This window comes from Asparagus officinalis, chromosome 5 (assembly GCF_001876935.1).
Source record: "Asparagus officinalis chromosome 5, Aspof.V1, whole genome shotgun sequence".
In the NCBI taxonomy this organism is placed as follows: Eukaryota; Viridiplantae; Streptophyta; class Magnoliopsida; order Asparagales; family Asparagaceae; genus Asparagus; species Asparagus officinalis.
In genome coordinates this window covers 4,006,293-4,026,114 of record NC_033798.1, presented here as the reverse complement: position 1 = coordinate 4,026,114, position 19,822 = coordinate 4,006,293, and the positions used below count along the sequence as shown (strand labels likewise).

The 19,822-nt window shown below is 37.1% G+C and overlaps 3 protein-coding genes across 8 annotated transcripts in view; all 3 read right to left on the bottom strand.

Moving 5' to 3' along the window:
* LOC109843259 (pentatricopeptide repeat-containing protein At1g56690, mitochondrial-like) overlaps positions 1–4,477 on the bottom strand; it is a 15,085-nt gene extending 10,608 nt beyond the window's left edge. For all 3 annotated transcript variants that reach the window (XM_020412189.1, XM_020412190.1, XM_020412188.1), the window contains exons 1-2: positions 3,827–4,477; positions 1,520–3,001 (exon numbers count right to left, since the gene is read on the bottom strand). In XM_020412189.1, coding sequence (XP_020267778.1) covers positions 1,541–3,001; positions 3,827–4,477 — 2,112 coding nt within the window. In that variant the 3' untranslated portion in view covers positions 1,520–1,540. The remainder of the gene's footprint in view (positions 1–1,519; positions 3,002–3,826) is intronic.
* LOC109841428 (YTH domain-containing family protein 1-like) lies at positions 7,856–12,896 on the bottom strand. Of its 4 annotated transcripts, XM_020410399.1 has the most exons (10): positions 12,660–12,896; positions 11,745–11,808; positions 11,273–11,420; positions 11,107–11,180; positions 10,591–10,992; positions 9,745–10,287; positions 9,432–9,644; positions 8,968–9,000; positions 8,829–8,897; positions 7,856–8,758 (listed from the first exon to the last, which is right to left on the bottom strand). In XM_020410399.1, exons 2-10 carry the CDS (start codon positions 11,790–11,792, stop codon positions 8,210–8,212), a joined length of 2,079 nt encoding a protein of 692 aa, XP_020265988.1. In that variant the 5' UTR covers positions 11,793–11,808; positions 12,660–12,896; the 3' UTR covers positions 7,856–8,209. The 4 variants fall into 4 exon arrangements, with proteins under 4 accessions (XP_020265988.1, XP_020265987.1, XP_020265989.1 ...); XM_020410398.1 differs by lacking the exon at positions 8,829–8,897 and having other exon boundaries at positions 7,856–8,801; positions 8,942–9,000; XM_020410400.1 differs by lacking the exon at positions 8,829–8,897 and having other exon boundaries at positions 7,856–8,801; positions 8,942–9,000; positions 12,680–12,896.
* On the bottom strand, positions 17,946–18,908 carry LOC109840085. The gene has a single exon (XM_020408592.1). It carries the CDS (start codon positions 18,906–18,908, stop codon positions 17,946–17,948), a length of 963 nt encoding a protein of 320 aa, XP_020264181.1.

Genomic DNA, 19,822 nt, shown 5'->3' with positions numbered 1-19,822 from the left:
TAGAGGGTCTATCCACAGTTGGGCGATAGTAGAAGGGGTCTATCCACAATAATAGAACTACATGGTGTCTATCTGCAATTGGGCGATAGTGAAGGGGGTCTATCTGCAAGTAATGCTATATTTAATGCAACTGACCAAGGGCCCACGTGCTAGTGAGCCACTTGAGATATAAACAGAAAGTCAAGGCAGCCTTTAGACATTTTTACAATTATATAAAAGTATACAACTGGAGGCTTAAATGATGCTAAGATTTATCTAATCTGATCCATATCACGTTACAAGATGAAGACTTGAATGAAGATACATTCATATAAGTCAGATCCTTATGAAGCAAAACAATTGCTGGCAGTTGCAATCCCTAGGATTATTTATAGATTTTATATCATAATAATTAACGCAAGACTTTCCAAAATTTGGATGAGTTACAAGTCTTGGTTGGACTAAAATACTAAAGAAACATTGATTTCCTTCTTAGACTTGTTTTCAGTCGTAAGTGCATGAAAGGAATCAATATGCTTCCGAGCATAGTAACAAAAAATTGTAATATGAAAAGCATACTTAGAAAATATAAAGTACTTTTTTGATGAGCATGGGGACCTAATTGAATGAAAAATGAGCATTAACAAGTAAAAAAAATCATATTGATTTTTGTTTCTGCCCTTTTATGGACCATTCATAACCATTCTTCGGTTTTTATATCAGAAGTTAAACAAATCTAACAAACTCGAATCCCAACACACAAGTGTTTGTCTTCTAGGTTTATAACCCTATACTTCTAGAATTCTTTATGTTCTACCATAGGTCTATTTATAATTGTAATGAGCTCTATAATATAGAACTGCTTCTCTCATTTCTTTTCACCTCCTAGAGAATATCTATGAAATCCTAGCAAGCTAGTCCTGAATCTGAGGCATGTAATATTTTTGTGTAAGCAGTCTGTTAAATTTTTGGAAGCTGAAAGTCTGATCCAACTCAAAAGTGATAATCCACACAACCTTAGACTCTAAGAATATTTCTAAAAGAATCTTCTCTAAATATAGATTCGCTCACAAGGTTAATATAAAATTTGAATGCTCTGAAGGTCTACTATATTTATTCAAATCCACTTTCTTCTTTGGATGCCAGATATGTGCATTCTCAAGATAACTTCCAGTTGACATATCATTATCAATTAAAGACTTTAGATGCTACCTGTTGCTTGATTTGCTCATTCAAAATATGAACCCAAATACCCAGTATCACCTCTGACATTTACATGCTTAATATCCTCTAGAAAACCAATCATGAGGACCCCCCCCCACCCCCCCCCCCCCCCCAAAAAAAAAAAACCACCTCTCTCTTACTAATAGATGTTAACAAAAACAGAGGGGGGTGAGGGGCGTGCGGCGGCCGCCAAAAGAATTGCAGATGAAATATATATTGATATCTTGGCAAGCTACTTTTATGACATAGTATGGATTAAGTAACCAAATAAGAAAAATATCAGCAAGTATTGCCAGGAAAAAAAAGATTGCCTTACCATGTGACCAAGGAGAAATGTTCACCAATAATCTGCACAAGAACAAGAGCCATCCTTGAAATGATGAAATCTATTGGCATCTCTCAAGATAATCTCTCGTCCGGTGATCTTCGCAATCAACTTGATAGCTGAGTGACAATCCCCACACACCCTCAAGTTCTTTATGACACGAATTGGCAAGCCTTCTGGAACTTTAAGGATACCATATGCTACAGCTTGTCGTTCACTGTGGTATCGCAAGTTTTGAGATTTCTGCTCCTCATCAACATCATGGAGCACAAAACTACCATCAGGACAATATCCTGCCTCCTTCAACAACCCATCGAGCCTCTCCAACATATCAATAATAATCCTGTGGTCAGGATGAGCCAACATATCTCCACCGGTAAACATATGCACTTTCATCTCAATATCAATCCAACTACATCCTGGAGACTTACTTATATTCCTCGAGCTCATAATTTTTCTCAGCTCGAAAACATCTTTCCATCTCCCACTAGAAGCATATATATGAGAAAGCAAAATATAAGGCCCAGAGTTCCCAGGTTCTAGACGTGAAAGCTTCTCGACAGCAATTTTAGCAATCTCAAAATTTTTATGGGTCCTACATGCACCTAACAGAGCTCCCCACACAACAGCATCGGCCTCAACTGGCATCTCCTTGATCAAATCCATTGCTTCATCAACAAACCCAGCTCGGCCAAGGAGATCGACCATACAAGCATAATGCTCGGTTTTTGGTTCAAGTGAGAATCTTGAGCTCATGGATTCAAAAATCTCTCTCCCTTCTTTGACCTTTCCAGTATAGCTACATGCTGAAAGAACACCGATAAAAGTTATTTCATCAGGAACCATTCCTGTTGAGATCATACTTTCAAAGAGTCTCAAAGCATCCTCTCCTAGTCCATGCTGAGAATAGCCTGTGATCATGGAGTTCCACATCACAACATCCTTTGAATGAAACATATTAAAGAGCCTCTTAGCCTTAGGGAGATCACCGCACTTAATATACATTGTGATCAGAGCCGAAACAATGAATACATCAGAATCAAAATGGTGCTTCATTATTACCCCATGAACCTGCCTGCCATGGCCAAGAATTGCAAGGCCAGCACAGACAGTAAGAATACTGATGATAGAGGGGTAATTCGGACAGAATCTAGCCATTTGCATTGAACGAAAAGAATCCAATGCCTCTATTTGTAGACCATTTTGCTCATAAATCTTAATCATCGCGCTCCATGAGGCTTCATCTCTCTCCAACATCCGATGAAAAACCTCTTTTGCTTCGTCAACCATTCCGTTCATCCCAAATCCAGTAATCATCGCATTGCAAGCTATCAACGGTTTCTCTGGCATCGCATGAAAAATCTCTGCTGCCTCTTCAATCCGTCCAGCATGTGCATATCCAGTCAGCATCGCTGTCCACGAAACTTCATTCTTCTCTGGCATCACTTCAAAGAGTTTCCTTGCAAGATCCACCTACGAGTAGGGATACAAACAGGACTGATATAGGTAATATGTTCATATTCACATCAAATTAATGCTAAAAAAGACAGTGAATTCCTGCATCACAAACCCTCTATTCGTTACCTGATTTTGCAGAGAAAAAGAGAAGTGGGCTCCACAATTAACCAAAAACATGAACATTTTCAGGATTTTGGAGGATTCTCAATTGGTCAGAATCGGAAAATCCAAAATTTGGAACTAAACTAGCCCCTTATATGACGGATTTTTAATTGTACTCTTATGAAATCTCATTAAAGGATATGTAATAAATAGGTACAATCCAATGCAAGATATTAACCAAAAACTAATATAAATAAAGATGGAAATATAAGGGAATGGAGGGATCAGAATACCATTTAACAGATTTTCCTACAAATGATCCACCAAATGAAGGCATATGTGACGAGTTTAACCTTTTCATTTCTAAACCATATTTCCCTAAAAGGAAAACGTTTTAAAGATTATGTGCATAAACAACCATATATGAATATCATTAGACATACTTCAGCTCATCCTAGTTAATCATCTCCAGAAACTTATGTGCCGTTACGACAACAACAAAACAATTATCCCAAAATTTTGGGTTTGGCTTATATCAATCCTAATATTCCATTCATGTCTATTGGGGTCATCTCCTCACTTAACCATTATCATAACTTCTTAATTTTTTCTAAACAGTTTCTTTTAGGACCACCTCTAGTCGCCTTTGCACCATTAACTATAATCTTACCAACTCTCCTAATTGGTGAATTTACTTGCAACTGTAAAAGCCCCTGTTAAAGTTCGAGAAAACCATACTTGCCCATTATGTGCATATCCCGAAACCATCGCGGTCCACGAAACCACGTTCCTCTTTGGCATCTCGTCGAAAACCTCCCTCGCCTCCCTCGTCCTCCCCGCATTACAATACCCACAAACCATGCTCGTCCTCGCCACCACGTCCTTCTCCGGCATCTCATCATACAATCTCCTAGCATCCTCCACCCTCCCTTCTCCAAGCAATCCCCCGACCATAACCGTCCACGTCACTACATTCTTCTCCGGAATCTTCCAAAAAAAGCTCTCTGCTTCTGAGATAAGCCTCTCTCGCACATAACCACGAAGAATCGTGGTCCAAGAAACGACATTGGGGTCGGGCAATGAGGCGAAGAGGGACAGCGCAGCTGAGAATTGGTTGGAGTTGATTAGGCCGGAGATGACGGTGTTGTACGAGGCGGTGTTTCGTTGGGGCATTGTGGTGAACAGTTGGTGGGCTTGGTGAGGCTGTTGGTTTTGGAAGTAGGCAGCGATGAGGGAGTTGAAGGAGGTGACGGTTCGCTCCGGCATTTCGTCGAACACCTTGCGGGCCAGATGATCTGGCCGAGGCCGGCATGGCGGCGATGCAGGTTGTTGGCCGAGAGGATAGCCGGGGTTGAAGCCCGGCCGGAGACGGAGTGGCGGGAAGCGCATTGAGGGCGGTGGTGTGTGGTTGGGTGCAAGAGTTTTGAAAGCAGCGCGGGGAAATTGAAAGGGCGTCTTGTACGATTCTGGGATGTTCGCGACCGTTCGGTTAACGGTGTACGAAGGTGACTTGCTTTTGTGCGTGTGCGTGTGCGTGTGTGGCGTTTTAGGGCGTTAGGGCGGGGGGGGGGGTGGGGTCTAAAAGCAATTTCAATGATTTGAGGGATTTGATTCAAAAATGAATATTTATGAAACTAATATAAAAAATTTAAAAAAATCATATATTGCAACAAAATTAAAAAATATTGGATATTTATGAGACTAATATCAAAAAGAAAAAAAAAATCATATATTGCAGAATTTCAACCCGGGGCCGGCGGGGGCGTACGACATGTGAAGTGCAAATTTACAAAGGGATTTAGACTTCCTTTTTATTAGAGGGTGTTTAATTTGTTGTTATTGTGCTTTTTTTTTGAGGTTGCATATTATTGTGAGCATAACAATATACGGATTTAATCAAAATATTGCATCTTTAATTCCATAATATATTAAAGGGTTAATTGCTACCAGACCCTTAGTAGCATCACCCAATTGCAAATAGTTCCATGCAATTCTATTTGTTGTGAATAGAGAGTTTCCTTAGTGAATTTTTTTATCCTTAAAATCATTAGTAAGAAGGCAGATAAGATCACACGTACGTATAGCTCTCTTGGTGAGGATAGATACCTCAATTGCTAATTTTACTTATTACTCCCCAATTCTCACACTAGATGTAGTAAGAATTGTCTCCGAAAGGAAGATAACTACAAATTAATAAGATTGGAATAGGAGATGAAGAATTTGTACTATTTATCGATCCAAATAGCTTTTTCACACGTCATCCTTCATAGTAAAAATGGGACTAATCGCACCGAGGCCACATATCACCCGCGTTTTTAATTTTTTTTTTTGAAACAAAAACAAAAAGGACAAATTTTTAAAAGCACCCACTTTTAATAATTAAATATAAAAATGACCATTTGAAAAAAAATTAGCAAAACCGACCATTTTTTGAAGAAAATGATCGGTTTTGCAGTTGTGATTTAGCGAAGTGTACGGGACTACGGGACTAGTAAACCCGTACACTTCATTTCTATTTTCCTCACGATAACAGAAATGAAGTGTACGGGACTAGTAGCCCCGTACACTTCGCTAAATCACAATAACAGCAAAAACGACTCTTTTTCTGAAGAAAATGGTCGGTTTTGCTAATTTTTTTTCTTCCAAAAGGCCGTTTTTGCTATTTAAATATTAAAAACAGGCGCTTTCAGAAATTTGTCCAAACAAAAAACACCTGAATTTTTTTTAGTAGATAGATATCATTGCAGGCTGTGGTGGTCGCAACTCTTGATTCAGTTCATCACCGATGAAACATCCAAACCAGAGGCAACATATAATACACCATTCCGGCCTCCGACTGAAACCTCCCTCTTTCATAAGATCTTCATAAATCATAACCCATGTCACAGACTCACACAAAATCAGGTGCTCATCAACGTGCACGGGGTATCGTCTCTTGACAACAAACGCAGAGCAGTGAGAATATATCTGTATCCAACGTTACGCAAGTTGTCGATAACATCATAACAGACTTGTAATGTGAAAAGAAAAACAGAAGGAAAATAATACCCCGTGCATCGAGCTCAAAGATAGTTTCTTTAAAATGGAAGAAACTGCAAAGGATTTGAAATAAGATCATTATTAATCTGCTGATATATATCATTTTCATAACCAAAAAAATAAAAAAAAAAAAGAGCAAAAGCTAAGATGGCCACCACAAATTAAAACATGAGATCATTCACTAATGTGCGCAAATGCATTGTAAATGAAAAAAAGCTAAAAAAACAAAATAAAAGAAAAAAAAGAAAAAAAATCACCACCACCACCACCCTAAAATAAAATAAAATGAACCATCAAGTGCAGCACAGTGAAAACAGATTTGCATCCACGTTCTGTATCCAACATTACATGATTTGTCAGTAACAGTGCGATAAAAGACATTTAACCTAAAGGCAACAGAACTGGAGGCCTCCGCCATGATCATGCTAAGAAAAAGGATTTCAAGCGCACTCGAATTCTCGCTGAAGCGGTCACAACTATTGCATGATGCTTGAAATTAGATTGTTCACAAACGTGCAAAAGATATATCGTTCACAAACGTGCAAAAGATATATCGTTTTCCTAACAACAAAAACAAGCTTATTATGGATCATCATCAAGTACAGGCTACAGCACAGAGGAAACATTTTTGTGTTCAATATGACAAATGGTTTTGCAGTAATATCGCAAGAACAAGACTTGATTCTGTGAAAACGCAAACTAAAGCAAAAAATATATTATTTCTTAACAACGAAAAAGAGATTATAATGGATCATCGTCAATTACAGGCTACAGCAGAGAGGAAACATTTTGTGTTCGTTATTACAATAGTATGGCAGTAGTAATGCAATAAGAGACTTGATACTATGAATTAATGCACAAACTAAAAAGATGAGTACAGCTTGTAACTATGAGCTCCACAGATGGTGACTTAAAAGCGAAGACACTGGACTTGAACAAGCAGAGGAAAAGGATTTGAAGCGTGTGATTGTGTTTCTTACCAGAGATGGCAAAGGTTGCACCATGCTTGAATTCAGATCCCAAGGCTTCAAAGTAAGGACTGAAGCTTCCATGTTACAATCATTCACCTGTCCAAACCAAAGATGAGCAAAAAAAAGTACTTGCTCTACTCTGGTATCCTCTTCAGTACAGAATATATACTCAGAGCCCATAATCTATACCAGGAGTGAAACAAGGCAAAAAGTGGCACAATCAGTCTTTTTTCTATATATCCAGTATACATTATACTATGCAAAAGATGGTAGGCATGTGAAAAACATTCATTAGCATATGTCTAACCATATCAAAAAGAAGGGGGGGAAAAGAGAGAAGATATATGCAAGCATTTGTACCGCGAAAATGCATTTGTACTGAAAATGTATTCAGAAATCACTGCTGTAGGTGACTTAAGATTTGACTTCGAGCCACACGCTGGAAGTTGCAAAGCTAAGAAAATATAAGGTAAAAGAAATCAGCAGAGCAAATGCATGTTATATCCAAACTTACAGTTATCTCTTCATATAAATTAAAAGAAATCAGCAGAGCAAATGCATGTTATATCCAAACTTACAGTTATCTCTTCATATAAATCCAAAAGACTGGATTGGTCAAACGACTCCAAATGTTATATCCAAACTTACAGTTATCTCTTCATATAAATCCAAAAGACTGGATTGGTCAAACGACTCCAGACCTGGTTACCAGCATCCGAGAGATTAAAAAGAAAAACATAAGATATGAACAGCAGGATTCAAATTTAAAAGAGAATAATTGTAGCATTTGTATTTGGATTTGTCGATGTTGTAACATAGTAATAGAAGAGGTTACATTCTGTAAACTTCCACATTAAAATAACGAAAACAAAGAAGAAAAAGTATATCCCCCATCCCTCTAGACCAATCACCTTAACACGAGAGCTAAACGGAGAAACAACAAATGGTGAACAAACTCTGCCAAACTGAGCTTAATGCCAGGGTCAGATTTAACACAGAAACATGAATATCGGAAAGGTAACAACAGATTCTATAGGTTGGTTTCAGAAACTTTGAAGATGAGAACACACTTAACTTGCTGATGTACATAAACCCACATAATGCACAAACATCATTTCAGCGATGCACTGTCCTCAGATATAGGACCTTTGTTATCATCAAGCTTCATTGTCTTGGATTCAATAGTAGATCCTATATTTGTAACCTCAGAGGCAGCCTCAGCAGTTCCATTTACCTTGATGTGCATTGAACCAACAGTGACGACATCACTTTGAGTACTTTTTTCTTTCATAATGGCCTCTGTTTCATCTTCTTTACCACAGAGCGGTAGTGACTTCATTTTCATAACAGAACTCAAATAGTTGGCATCCTCCTTTTTATCAGGATTAAGATCTTTCACAGCATTTAATGACTCAAGGGCATCAAGTTCAATTGGGCCATCACTACCTGAACTCTTATTATGTTTAAACTCGGTTAGCTCGACATCAGCATTCAGAGGTTGACCAGATGTTACACTCGCTTGACCTCCGTCCCCTTTTGCAATCTGATCAGAGGAACCACTCTGCCCAGCTGAATCACTGGACTTCTCGGCAGAAACAATTGCAGGAATGTAAGTTTTGTAGCTTCTTCCTGTAAATCTAGACTTCTCTTCCTGCATAATCTTCTGCCGCTCTTCATAAAACATAAAATCATCAAGGATCGATGTGCTCAGGGGGCTATCCCTGCATAATCTTCTGCCGCTCTTCATAAAACATAAAATCATCAAGGATCGATGTGCTCAGGGGGCTATCCTTGAAGATGTTTAGCATACTCATGCCCGGACATAAAATCATCAAGGATCGATGTGCTCAGGGGGCTATCCTTGAAGATGTTTAGCATACTCATGCCCGGTGCATACATTATCTGTATTCATAGAAAGAAATTTAAGCAACAATGAACAAGATCTGGCCGATAAAGAATGCAATTCATCAAACATTCAAAACGATTCAAATGAAAAGACAGGAATACTGAAATAATCACGAAGGCTATAACAAATTTATGCTATATATAAAATTAAAGTAATAGTTGGAATATGCTATAAAGATTCCACCAACCAGTTTTATCCAGAAATATAAGTTTAAATATCTACTAAGCATATGATTGGAACATACAATCATTTTTGGAGAAATGAGAAATATCACACAAAATATATGGCAGCAATATCCTGAACTGCAGTACTTTAGGAGAACATTTAACTCATTATGATTTCCTTGAACATGCACTTCTTTGATGATAGCAATATCAAAATTAAGTAAAAGAAAGCAGTCAAAAGTTGGCAATAGGGGATGATTTACCTCTTGGGTGTCTCTGCTATTAGTTACAGGTTTATTTTCATTATTCTCTAATAGGATCTGCCGAAAGCTAGTGTTTGGAGCATCCTTTATTATGTGCCATTTAACAGGAAAGCTACCAGTCCATTTGTCTTGCTGCCAGAAATCCATATCATTGTCAAAATCAACAGGGCCAGTCATTTCAGCAACACCACAGAATTGCCCACTTGCGTTAACCTGCATATTACCGGCCTCTACTAAGTTAAGAATTTTTACATCACTTTTTACATAAGATGTCTTGATGGTGGCCTTTAATTAAAGAAGTATGATCACTTACAGAAAAGAACAGAAAAATGGGGCAGTTCTTGACTTTTCCGGTAGATATTCTTTGTGCATCCTCATATGCACTGTTTAACCTCTTGTTGCCGTTAGGGGTGCTTGACCACACATTATATTTGATACTTTTATGCACATCATCCTCACTGTACGATTTTATAACGAAAAACTTGGCATCTGGATGGTCAAGAGGGAAGTCATCCTTATTGTATTGATCGGCTCTAATAATAATGGCTTCCTGAGCATTATTACCGCCAGCTTTGCTTATTGAAAGTCCAATAGTACTTGCAGATGCTGGTTGGCCTTTTAATCTGTTTGTTCGAGGCCCTCTATTTTGCTCACCCAGAAAGTCTGAGTTTCCACTCCCATTCTTCACTGCTGCATTAAATTGGAACCTTGGCCTTAACCTGTCAACTGTTGTCCAGCCATGAACAGTGGATCCAAAGTTTTGGGGGAAGTTGACCGATGGGACTTTTGATGGATTTTGAACCGATGAAACACTACCATGGGAATCTGTCACTTGTGTCAAACCAGGAGTCCTTCCCTGTAACCACACTCAAGTAAAAAAAAACAATCAACCCATGCAAATATATCAATGTATGAATTGCCAAACGTAAGCCACTACTTCAGGATTAATGCTTCATAAAAACAAGAGGGAAGAAGGATGGCAAGGTTAAAAGGAAACTGAACAATGCAAGCAAAAAACATAATAAAACTCGTCAGCTAATAAATTATTTAAGAAACACAAATCGTAGAAGATAATAATATATGCATATGCATAAATTTGGGTGGAAGAAAGGGGAAAGACAATATTACTGATAATGACATGTCACATAGGATATAGTACCTGTCCCGGTGTTGAAGATCCCGACAACTCAGATTTTAGGATCCTCGAAGCAGTGCCTTGAGAAGTGGCTCCCCCATTTGAAGATGCACATGATTTTGACTTTGAATTGGCAGTGACTTGTCTACTCGATGAAATAGAGCCCAAAACTGTAGGGGTCATAGAGATATTTGGGGCAGCATCTGAATGAGGCTGGAGGATTACCGGAATGTAAGCAGCAGGTGATGAGATTGGTAGCTGATATGAAGGATCAGAGAAATATGGTTGTGGTTGTGTTCCTATATTTGATCCATCAAGACCAATGGCAGCACAAGGTGAGTAAGGATTGTAAGGATTATAAGATGGCTGTGCATATCCATAGCTAGGTGAATAATATACATATGGAGAGCTTTCAGTTTGCAGAACCTGCAGCAGAAACACAGAGAATCCAAGTTATTTAAAAATATATATATATATTTGGTTCTAACAGAAGGTATCACCATTCTACAATCAAACAGGAAATTTGATTATATAACTCACTGCATAATGAAGCTCTTGACCATCTAAACCAAAAAATCTCTGCTGGTCAACCCATTCACGTTGCGGCTCAAGACCTGTTCACCCACCAATATAATTGATGACTCAAAAATATTTAATCTTCAAATTAGGTACTACAACCCATTATGATATGTTTTGAAGGCTTTACCTGTACTATAGTACCCATAATAGTTGGTAGCAGGGTAGTATAGTCCTTGTTCATAAGTAACCTCAGGAGCAACTTCATTAGTGATATAATCAACCCCTTCCAAAGGTTGAAATAATGTTAGTTGGGGGTTCGGAACAGTGCCAGGCATCTGGAAAGCAAACAACGGAAAACCAATATAAGTTTCAAGAAGTAAAATGTACACATGAATACTTTCAATAAGGAGAATTCGAGTTCCTTGAGTTTCATAAGGTTTCACACCTTAAAGCATATACCAGCATCCAGTCCAATATGCAAAATTCACATAATTAATTCCCTCCATAACCTTTTTCTTTTTCCTTTTTTCTTCTTCTTTTTATTTATTTATTTATTTATTTTTATTTTTTTTTTGGGGGGGGGGGCACCACTAAATCTTGCTGCCTACTAAGTTACATTGGGACATGTATTTAAACTCATGATAAATACAAACGCATACCATGTAAGTTTCTGTAGGTCCATTATCCGAACCATTATACATCTCCATACTAGCACTACTATCCCTGTCCCAACAAAAAAAAGAAAAAAAATTATATATCAACCGAATACTTCACAAAATATTAGTCAACCAATAATGCTAGTCAAAAGAATATCACAAGAGCTAAGGCAAGCAAACTTCTAACTACCCTGTATAAGAGGGAGAACCTATAACAAAAATTGGATCAACTATCAAGAATTTAACAGTAAGATATGCTGCAAACATCAGCTTCACAGTAAGGTTGTCCAAGGTAACAAAAGAAGCTTGTATATGATTGCAACGACTGGTTATGAACACAAAAACTCACTTTGCATATAAAGGAAATGATCTTATAGACAGGCAAGTGAAGGAATCAGTCTAACTGATATCCGATTGGTTAGAAAAAAAATGTAGTACAATGGTACAGTCCATTAAAAAAATGCCTTCTACATTTACCATGTAGTATGAGAATGTCATGATAAAATTAGCTTTTGCTTTATTTACTTTTAACAGCTACTTCACAAATTCACACAATAAACACGCATAACAACTTATGCCTAAATAACACAAGATGGCCCAACTTTAAAAGATCTAGTCTTTCCACAAACTCAAAGCACAAACTTTTGCATGAAAAAGTCAGCCAATTTCTAAAAAATTAAGGCAAGAATATTCTCTTCACACAAAAAACAAAACCAACAACAAATAAGCCATGACGAATAAAAGCATAATTTTCCTGCAAAATCCAAATCACATAAAACAAAATTCATGCCCAAGCACAAAGATCCCAAATTATAACGTTCATCCTAGAATCAATTAATACCCCTAAGAAACACAAAATACAAATATAAATTCAATAAAAATAGAGAATTTCGAGGAGAAAGAGAAAAGGAATTTTACCAGAGAGGGAAAGCACAAACCCTAGTTCATGGCAAGCACGAATCGGGCAATTGAGAGAGGGGAATAGGGTAAAGGTGGGAGCTCTCCGATCTCATAGCGAATTTCTGCACCATTTGCTTCCAATTTTGGTGCAGATTCGCTCCCAAAACCCTAACCCTAGAAAAAAAATGAAATATATTTAGCAGAAAATAAAAGGGAAAAAAACACAGGCTCGAAGGGGCAAGTACAGAGAGAGGAGAGAGAATGGAAAGAGTTGAGAGGTAACTTTTTAATAGCTGAAGTAAATTACCCAAACTGACCTTGATGTGATTTGCTTGTTATCGTAAGGGAGTTGGTAAAATGTCAACGCTTGGGAGGGTAAAATTGACAGTGAAGAGGTTAGGATATGTGGGACCCAGCATCTAATCCCTGAATTAGAAGTTTGGATAAGTCATAATTGTACAACTTAACATAGGAAAAAAACATAGTCATACAAAGTAAATAGCAAATTAATCTAAATAATTTCATTATTTATTAAATACAAGAAAAAGTTATTTTTCCTACCTACAAGTTTTCACATACTTGTTTTTTTTCAAGGTGAGTAATATGTTGTTTTTAAATTTGACTATTTAACTATGTGTTTGTTGAACGGTAGATTTACTTTTATCTAATTATATATGATAATTAGGGATCTTATCAGAAATATACATACATGAGTGATGTGATCTGCATCATAAATAAATGATGTTGTAAATCCTAAACTAACCCTCTAGTTACAGTGCAGCGAATGACCTAGATCCCTCATTGTTACGAGGGGATAAAATCCTTACTCATGTATGACTAACCAGACAATTTCTGCATTGCTAGAAATAAATATACGAGTCCCTTCCTCTTGATTTACTTTCAAACTTCATGATTTATCGATGACCCTATACTTTTATTTCTAGAAGATTATAGTGCAGTTACGACAACTCTAATTATCTAATGGAGTGATGGTAACTAGACTATAAATTCGAAACTGTTTTTATACCAACATAAAAAAAACATGGGGCGAACTCTAAGTGACATCTTACTAGGCTTCTTTATGCAGAGATCTTTACAAAATCGAAGGGTATATTCAATTTGATTTCTCAATAATCTACTATTCTCACCCTAATTTGCCTTGTATTCGGCACTTTGAATTAGTTGCTAGTATCAAAACCCTTAATATCCAAAATACACATGCGACTTATTTATTTTTATTATTTGGTTAGCTGTTATAATATTTCAAAGCGAGGTATTACATTGAGGGGCTGTTTTGTTCGCTATTATAAGGGGTGGAAAACTCAGAAAACCTCTCCACGTCAGCTTTTTTGTTTCCGTCCATTTTTTTGTGTCGCTTTGATTCGCTCGAATGGAAGAGGGAAAACTCTGCTGAAATCGCCGCCAACTAAGATTTTTTTCCCTCTCCGATTTCCTTCCCCAACCAAGTAAAATTGATGAAAACTCTGTCACGTCAGATTTTTTTCTTTCTCTGCTTTGTTTACAAAAGTTTTCCTTTTTTTCTATGCGAACCAAACACAATAAAAAAAATACATTGGTTTCCCACCATTTTTTATGTGCGAACTAAAGCAAAACAATCTATTTCTTGGAAAAGTTTAGAAAACTCAAAACTTGTGTTTCTTTACATGGAATTGCATTTCTCTATATCAAGGAAACAAACCAAACAGCCTCTGGAAATCAACCGCTCACCTGTGATACTACAACGGAGGACGACCACACAACGCTTATTTCTCGAATTTTGCTTCATCATTTCAGTTTTAAACTTCTTCAAAATAAAATTCAACCCTACATTTTTCGTCTGACTTCATTAGAAGAGCCAAATAAAGAAAATACGAAAATGAGTGCTTTACAATTAGTGGAATTCTCGTTGGATCATCTATTTCTGTATTCTTTACCCAAAATAAAGTTTAGACTTTGTCGTAGCTGCAATAAGGTTGTTGTTCATATTATAGCATTCAAAAAGAAGCCACAAATTAAAAAACATAATTGTTTATAATAAAATAAAAAAACGTAATTTGTTGTAATATACTAAAGAAATGAAACAAGAGACAAGAGACAAGAGAAGAAGAGAAATTGTAATCTCTTATTCATATTCATCCATTTCCATACATCGTACAATTTATAGATACATGATGGAATACAAAAGAACATGAAATTAATAGTCCACATACAAAGTAATGTCCACATACATTTTGTCTTTTAGATTTCCACAAAATGTCACTTAGATTTCAACACTCCCCCTTGGATATTACTTCGAAATGTCAATGCCTCGTTAAAAACATCGCTAGAAAAACCCAGTGGGATAAAAACTAGTCGAGGAAAAGAGTACACGACATTAGTAGATTCTTGTTGCATTAGTTGCCTCATTAAAAACCTTTAACTAAGAAAACCCCGTGGGACAAAACTTAGCAAAGGGAAAAAAAGTACAACTATAGATCTTCGGGATCCAAACTTGTGTTGCATTAGTTGCCTCATTAAAAACCTTTAGCTAAGAAAACCTTGTGGGACAAAACTTAGCAAAAGGAAAAAAGAGTACAACTATAGTCCTTCAAGGTACAATCTTCAGGATTGTGTTGAAAATTCACTCCCCCTGATGATGACAATCTTCTGAGTCTATGCTAAGAAAAACCCAGTGGGACAAAACTTAGCGAAAAGGGGCAAATTATGATAATAGACCTTCAGGGCCCAATCTTCAGGATTGTTCTTTAAGAATTTGCTCTCCCTGAAGAAGATAGTCTTTCAAATCTATGCATATTGTGAACATATTTCTCATAAGTTAATGTAGGCATAGATTTAGTGAACAAATCTGCAAGATTGTCACTTGAGCGAACTTTTTCGATGGTGATTTCGCCATTCTTTTGGAGCTCATGTGGTTAAAAGGATTTTGGCGTAATATGTTTTGTCATGGTTCCTTTTACATATCCACTGCTCATTTGTGCAACACAAGCTGCATTGTCCTCATAAAGGACATTGGGGGGAATATCATCTTTCACTAGACCACACGAGCCACAACATATCGTCATTCTCGTGAGGCCTCATATAAAGCGATAATCTCTGAGTGGTTATAAGAAGTAGTCACCATAGTCTGCTTAACAGACATCTAAGAAATGACAGTACCACCACAGAGAAAAACATAACCAGTCTAGGATCTGGCATTATGGGGATCAGATATGTAGCCAGTATCCTAATAGCCCACCAATGTCATATCTTGGTTTCTTTTATAGAATAGTCCAATATCTTTTGTACCTTGAAGATAGCGAAGGAAATGTTTAACACCATTTCATTGCTTCCTTATAGGATAAGCACTATACCTTGCTAGCAAGTTCACTGCAAATGCAATATCAGGCTTGGTGCAATTTGCGAGATAAAGAAGTGCTCCAATGGTGCTCAGATAGGGAACTTCTGGCCCTAACATTTCTTTATTATCTTCTTTGGGTTTAAATGAGTCTTTATCCACTTCGAGGGACCGGACAACCATTGATGTGCTTAGTGAAAAATCTTTCTAAAAACCTTTTTCACGTAGGTTGACTGGTGTAGAAAAATTCCTTCTGGGAAAATGCTCGATCTGCAGGCCGAGACAAAACTTGGTTTTTCCCAAGTTTTTTATTTCAAACTCCGTCTTTAGGCATGAGCTAGCTTCTGTAAGCTCCTTGTGCGTTCCAATAATATTTATATCATCAATATAGACTGATATAATACAGAAGTCATTTTCGAATTTCTTTATAAATACACAAGGGCAGACATCATTACTTGCATATCTCCTCTTCAGGAGGAACTTACTCAGTTGGTTATATTCAGTCGTATAACGACCTTTATAATTTAATGTTATACATGTTACGATTCTTGTTTTCTCTTAATTCAAGAATTTTAAGTCCATCAGGGACTTTCATATAAAAATATTAGCGTCTAATGACTCATATAAAAATGTAGTCATGACGTACATATACTGCATATATCTGCCATATGTATTAACTTGCGGAACGTAATATAATCACTAATAGGAGAATATTTTACATCTAAATCGATGTCGGGTCTCTGCGTGAACCCATTGAGCTATGAATCTCGCTTTATATCTCACCACCTTATAATTCTTATTTATTTTTCTTACGAAGACCCATATATATATATATATCCTGCAGGGATATATGAACTACAGGTTCAAAATACTTTAGCGAGTTCAGCTCAGCCTCAATTGCTACTTTCCATCTCACCTAGTCCGAGTGCTTCAAGCACTCTACTACCGACTTAGGTTCTAGATCCGGATTATTTTCGGAGATAGTAAGAGCAACTATAGAGGCAATTATGTTGTCGACAACTTTTATATTTATATTATATATTTCTCCTTTTTCACAAATTCGTGGCCACTTTAATTCTTATTTTATGTTAACCAAATCCTTGTCATTTCCCTTAACAATTGGATTTGGCCGTTCCGCATCTCCAGTATTGTGATTATCAAGTGCACGTGCAATTTACTGGAGATTCCATCTTCAGGATGAACCTCTTCTGGAGGTTATGGGAGTGACTGTCTTTCTATATATAAATCTCCCCCTAATGTCGAGAATTGATCTTCAATAATAATGCAGTCAGCGTACTAAATTGTAAATTGATCCCCTAACATGGGCCATAGGTACTAAATTATTGACGGAGTTTCATAAATAATGTATGTACCTTCACCGAGGTCCCATAGAGGTACGCTATGGTGGTGATATAAAAACATGGACTGCAAATAAATAATACGCAGATGAGAAATGTTTTGCTTCTACACCACGTATTAAATAAAGGGGGAAAATTGTGATATGCAGTTGGTCGGATTTGGTTTGAATGCCCCATTTAATTTAAGAAAATCCGACGGATCATATTTTGCCCAAGATGACCCAATCGCTCATGCCAGAGTTTAAAAGAATTTGGGTCCCTAAATCTTAAATTCATCGCAACATGGTGTATTTTAGGTCGGATATATGTATAGTACAACCCTGAGGAGAAAGATGGAAACTTCTCCACAACCACGTATTAGATAAAGGGGAATAATCATTTAAACAAAACCCATACAAACTTGAAATTGTCTTACAAAAACATGCAAAATAAGTCTCGAAAAATTCCAAATTATCTTAACAAAAGTAACTAGAACATGTCTGAAAAATGAAATAGACTAATAAAACATGCATAGATAGTGATAAATAACATGATCACTCCTGGTCACCAAAATCATCAAGCTCCATCTTCAATAAGTCATCATCGTCCAGATTCAGGTTATCATCATAATTGTCATCTTTTTAGGGCCATGTTTGCTTCAGGCAAACTGGCATGATGTTTTTCACCATGTTTTGACTTCCCCTTTGAGTCCTTCATCATTCTCTGATAGGCCTCAACCAAATGTTTCGGTGTACGACATGTGCGAGACCAGTGGTCCTCACATCCACACCGATAGCAAGCTTGCTTGTTATTAGCAACCTGTTGATGAGAGTTAGGCTTGTTTGAAGGAGATCTATCCTTGTTCTGACCCTTACCACGGTCCTGAAGACCATAAGCATTGCGACGACCACGACCTCTACCACCACGATAAGACCCGCGACCACGTCCACGACCTCTACCATGTCCACGTCCATGAGTATTACTCTGATTTGTGGCATGTGCTTCAGGCACAGCTTGCGAACCAACTGGTCTAGAATTATGGTTGCGCATCAGAAGTTGGTTGTGTTTCTCTGCAACTAGTAACGCAGAGATCAATTCAGAGTGTTTTGAATAGTTTTTGGTCCTGTACTGCTGCTGGAGTATAAGATTACTTGCATGGAATGTAGAGAGGGTCTTTTCAATCAATTCATCCTCTGTAATGTTCTGCTTACAGAGCTTCAGCTGTGAGACAATGCAGTGGAGAGTTGAATTGTATTCAGTTACAGATTTAAAATCCTGAAATCGCAAGTTCAACCAATCATACCGTGCTTGCGGAAGCATAATAGTCGTCTGTTGGTCAAAGCGATCCTTCAGGGATTGCCAGAGAATAGCAGGATCTTTTTCAGTAAGGTGCTCATTTTTCAGGTCTTTGTTGAGATGATGACGAAGACAAATCAATGCCTTTGCCTTCTGGGCAGAGGTGCTCTGAGAAGCTGGATCAATAGTGCTGCTTAAATCACAAGAATCTAGGTAGATTTCAACATCCAAGGCCCAAGTCAAGTAGTTGCTGCCATCAACGGCAAGCTCAGCAAATGCCCTTTTGGATATGTCAGACATTTTTCAGAAATGCTATAATTATCAAAAGAAGATATATCAATCCACCAAATTTATAAAATATTACACTATACAAGATGTGCATACAAACAGAAGTGAATAAATAAAGGAGCCACAGTGCATGCCTCTGTTCTAATTAGCTAGGACAAGTGATCAATCAACAGAAGGTGTGCATTTGTAAATTGTATTAAACCAGACTGCATAAAATCAACATATAGTAAATAGTTTATATGCACTTTATGTGCTTATGTCTGCAGCATGTTCTTATCCAGATAGTCAAAAAAAAAATGGGGGAACTGTAATGAAAGAAGAGCTCTGCCATCTAGAAAATTATAGGCTTGTTCCATGCAGTTTGATCATGAGCACATTCTTTTGTTGCTAATTACCAAGCACCTGTTCTCCATTATACCTTAACATCATTGTAAATGAGAAACTAGCATTAACGTGTTTCTGCTGTGTGAAGAAATCAAACCTATCTTCTATTTCTTCAACAACTGTAGGAAATTATTTTACACGGAGATTTACATTGTGGCTTGAATGCTGAGGGCAAGTGTGACAGAACTTCCTTATGATAATTGATATACTTAATAACCATAGTGGTATAAAATGATAAAAAAATTTGAGGCATAATTAACAATATCAAGTTACAAGTTACTGTATTCAACATCCATAATTGGGTAGACCTAATACCAAAAATGCCCTAGTTTAATAACAACTACGATTTAGCCCATACGATGCACAGATTAGTGATTTTTTAACGCATATTGCGTACCTTTAGTGTTCTTTGCATATTACTTAAACCTGTGTGTTTATATACAAAGTCATGCATTCATTGATTATAGGAGACCGTGATTAGATCTTTCATATGAGTTTGATTTCATACATAAAAACAAGGTCAAATGTAAATATCATGGAGG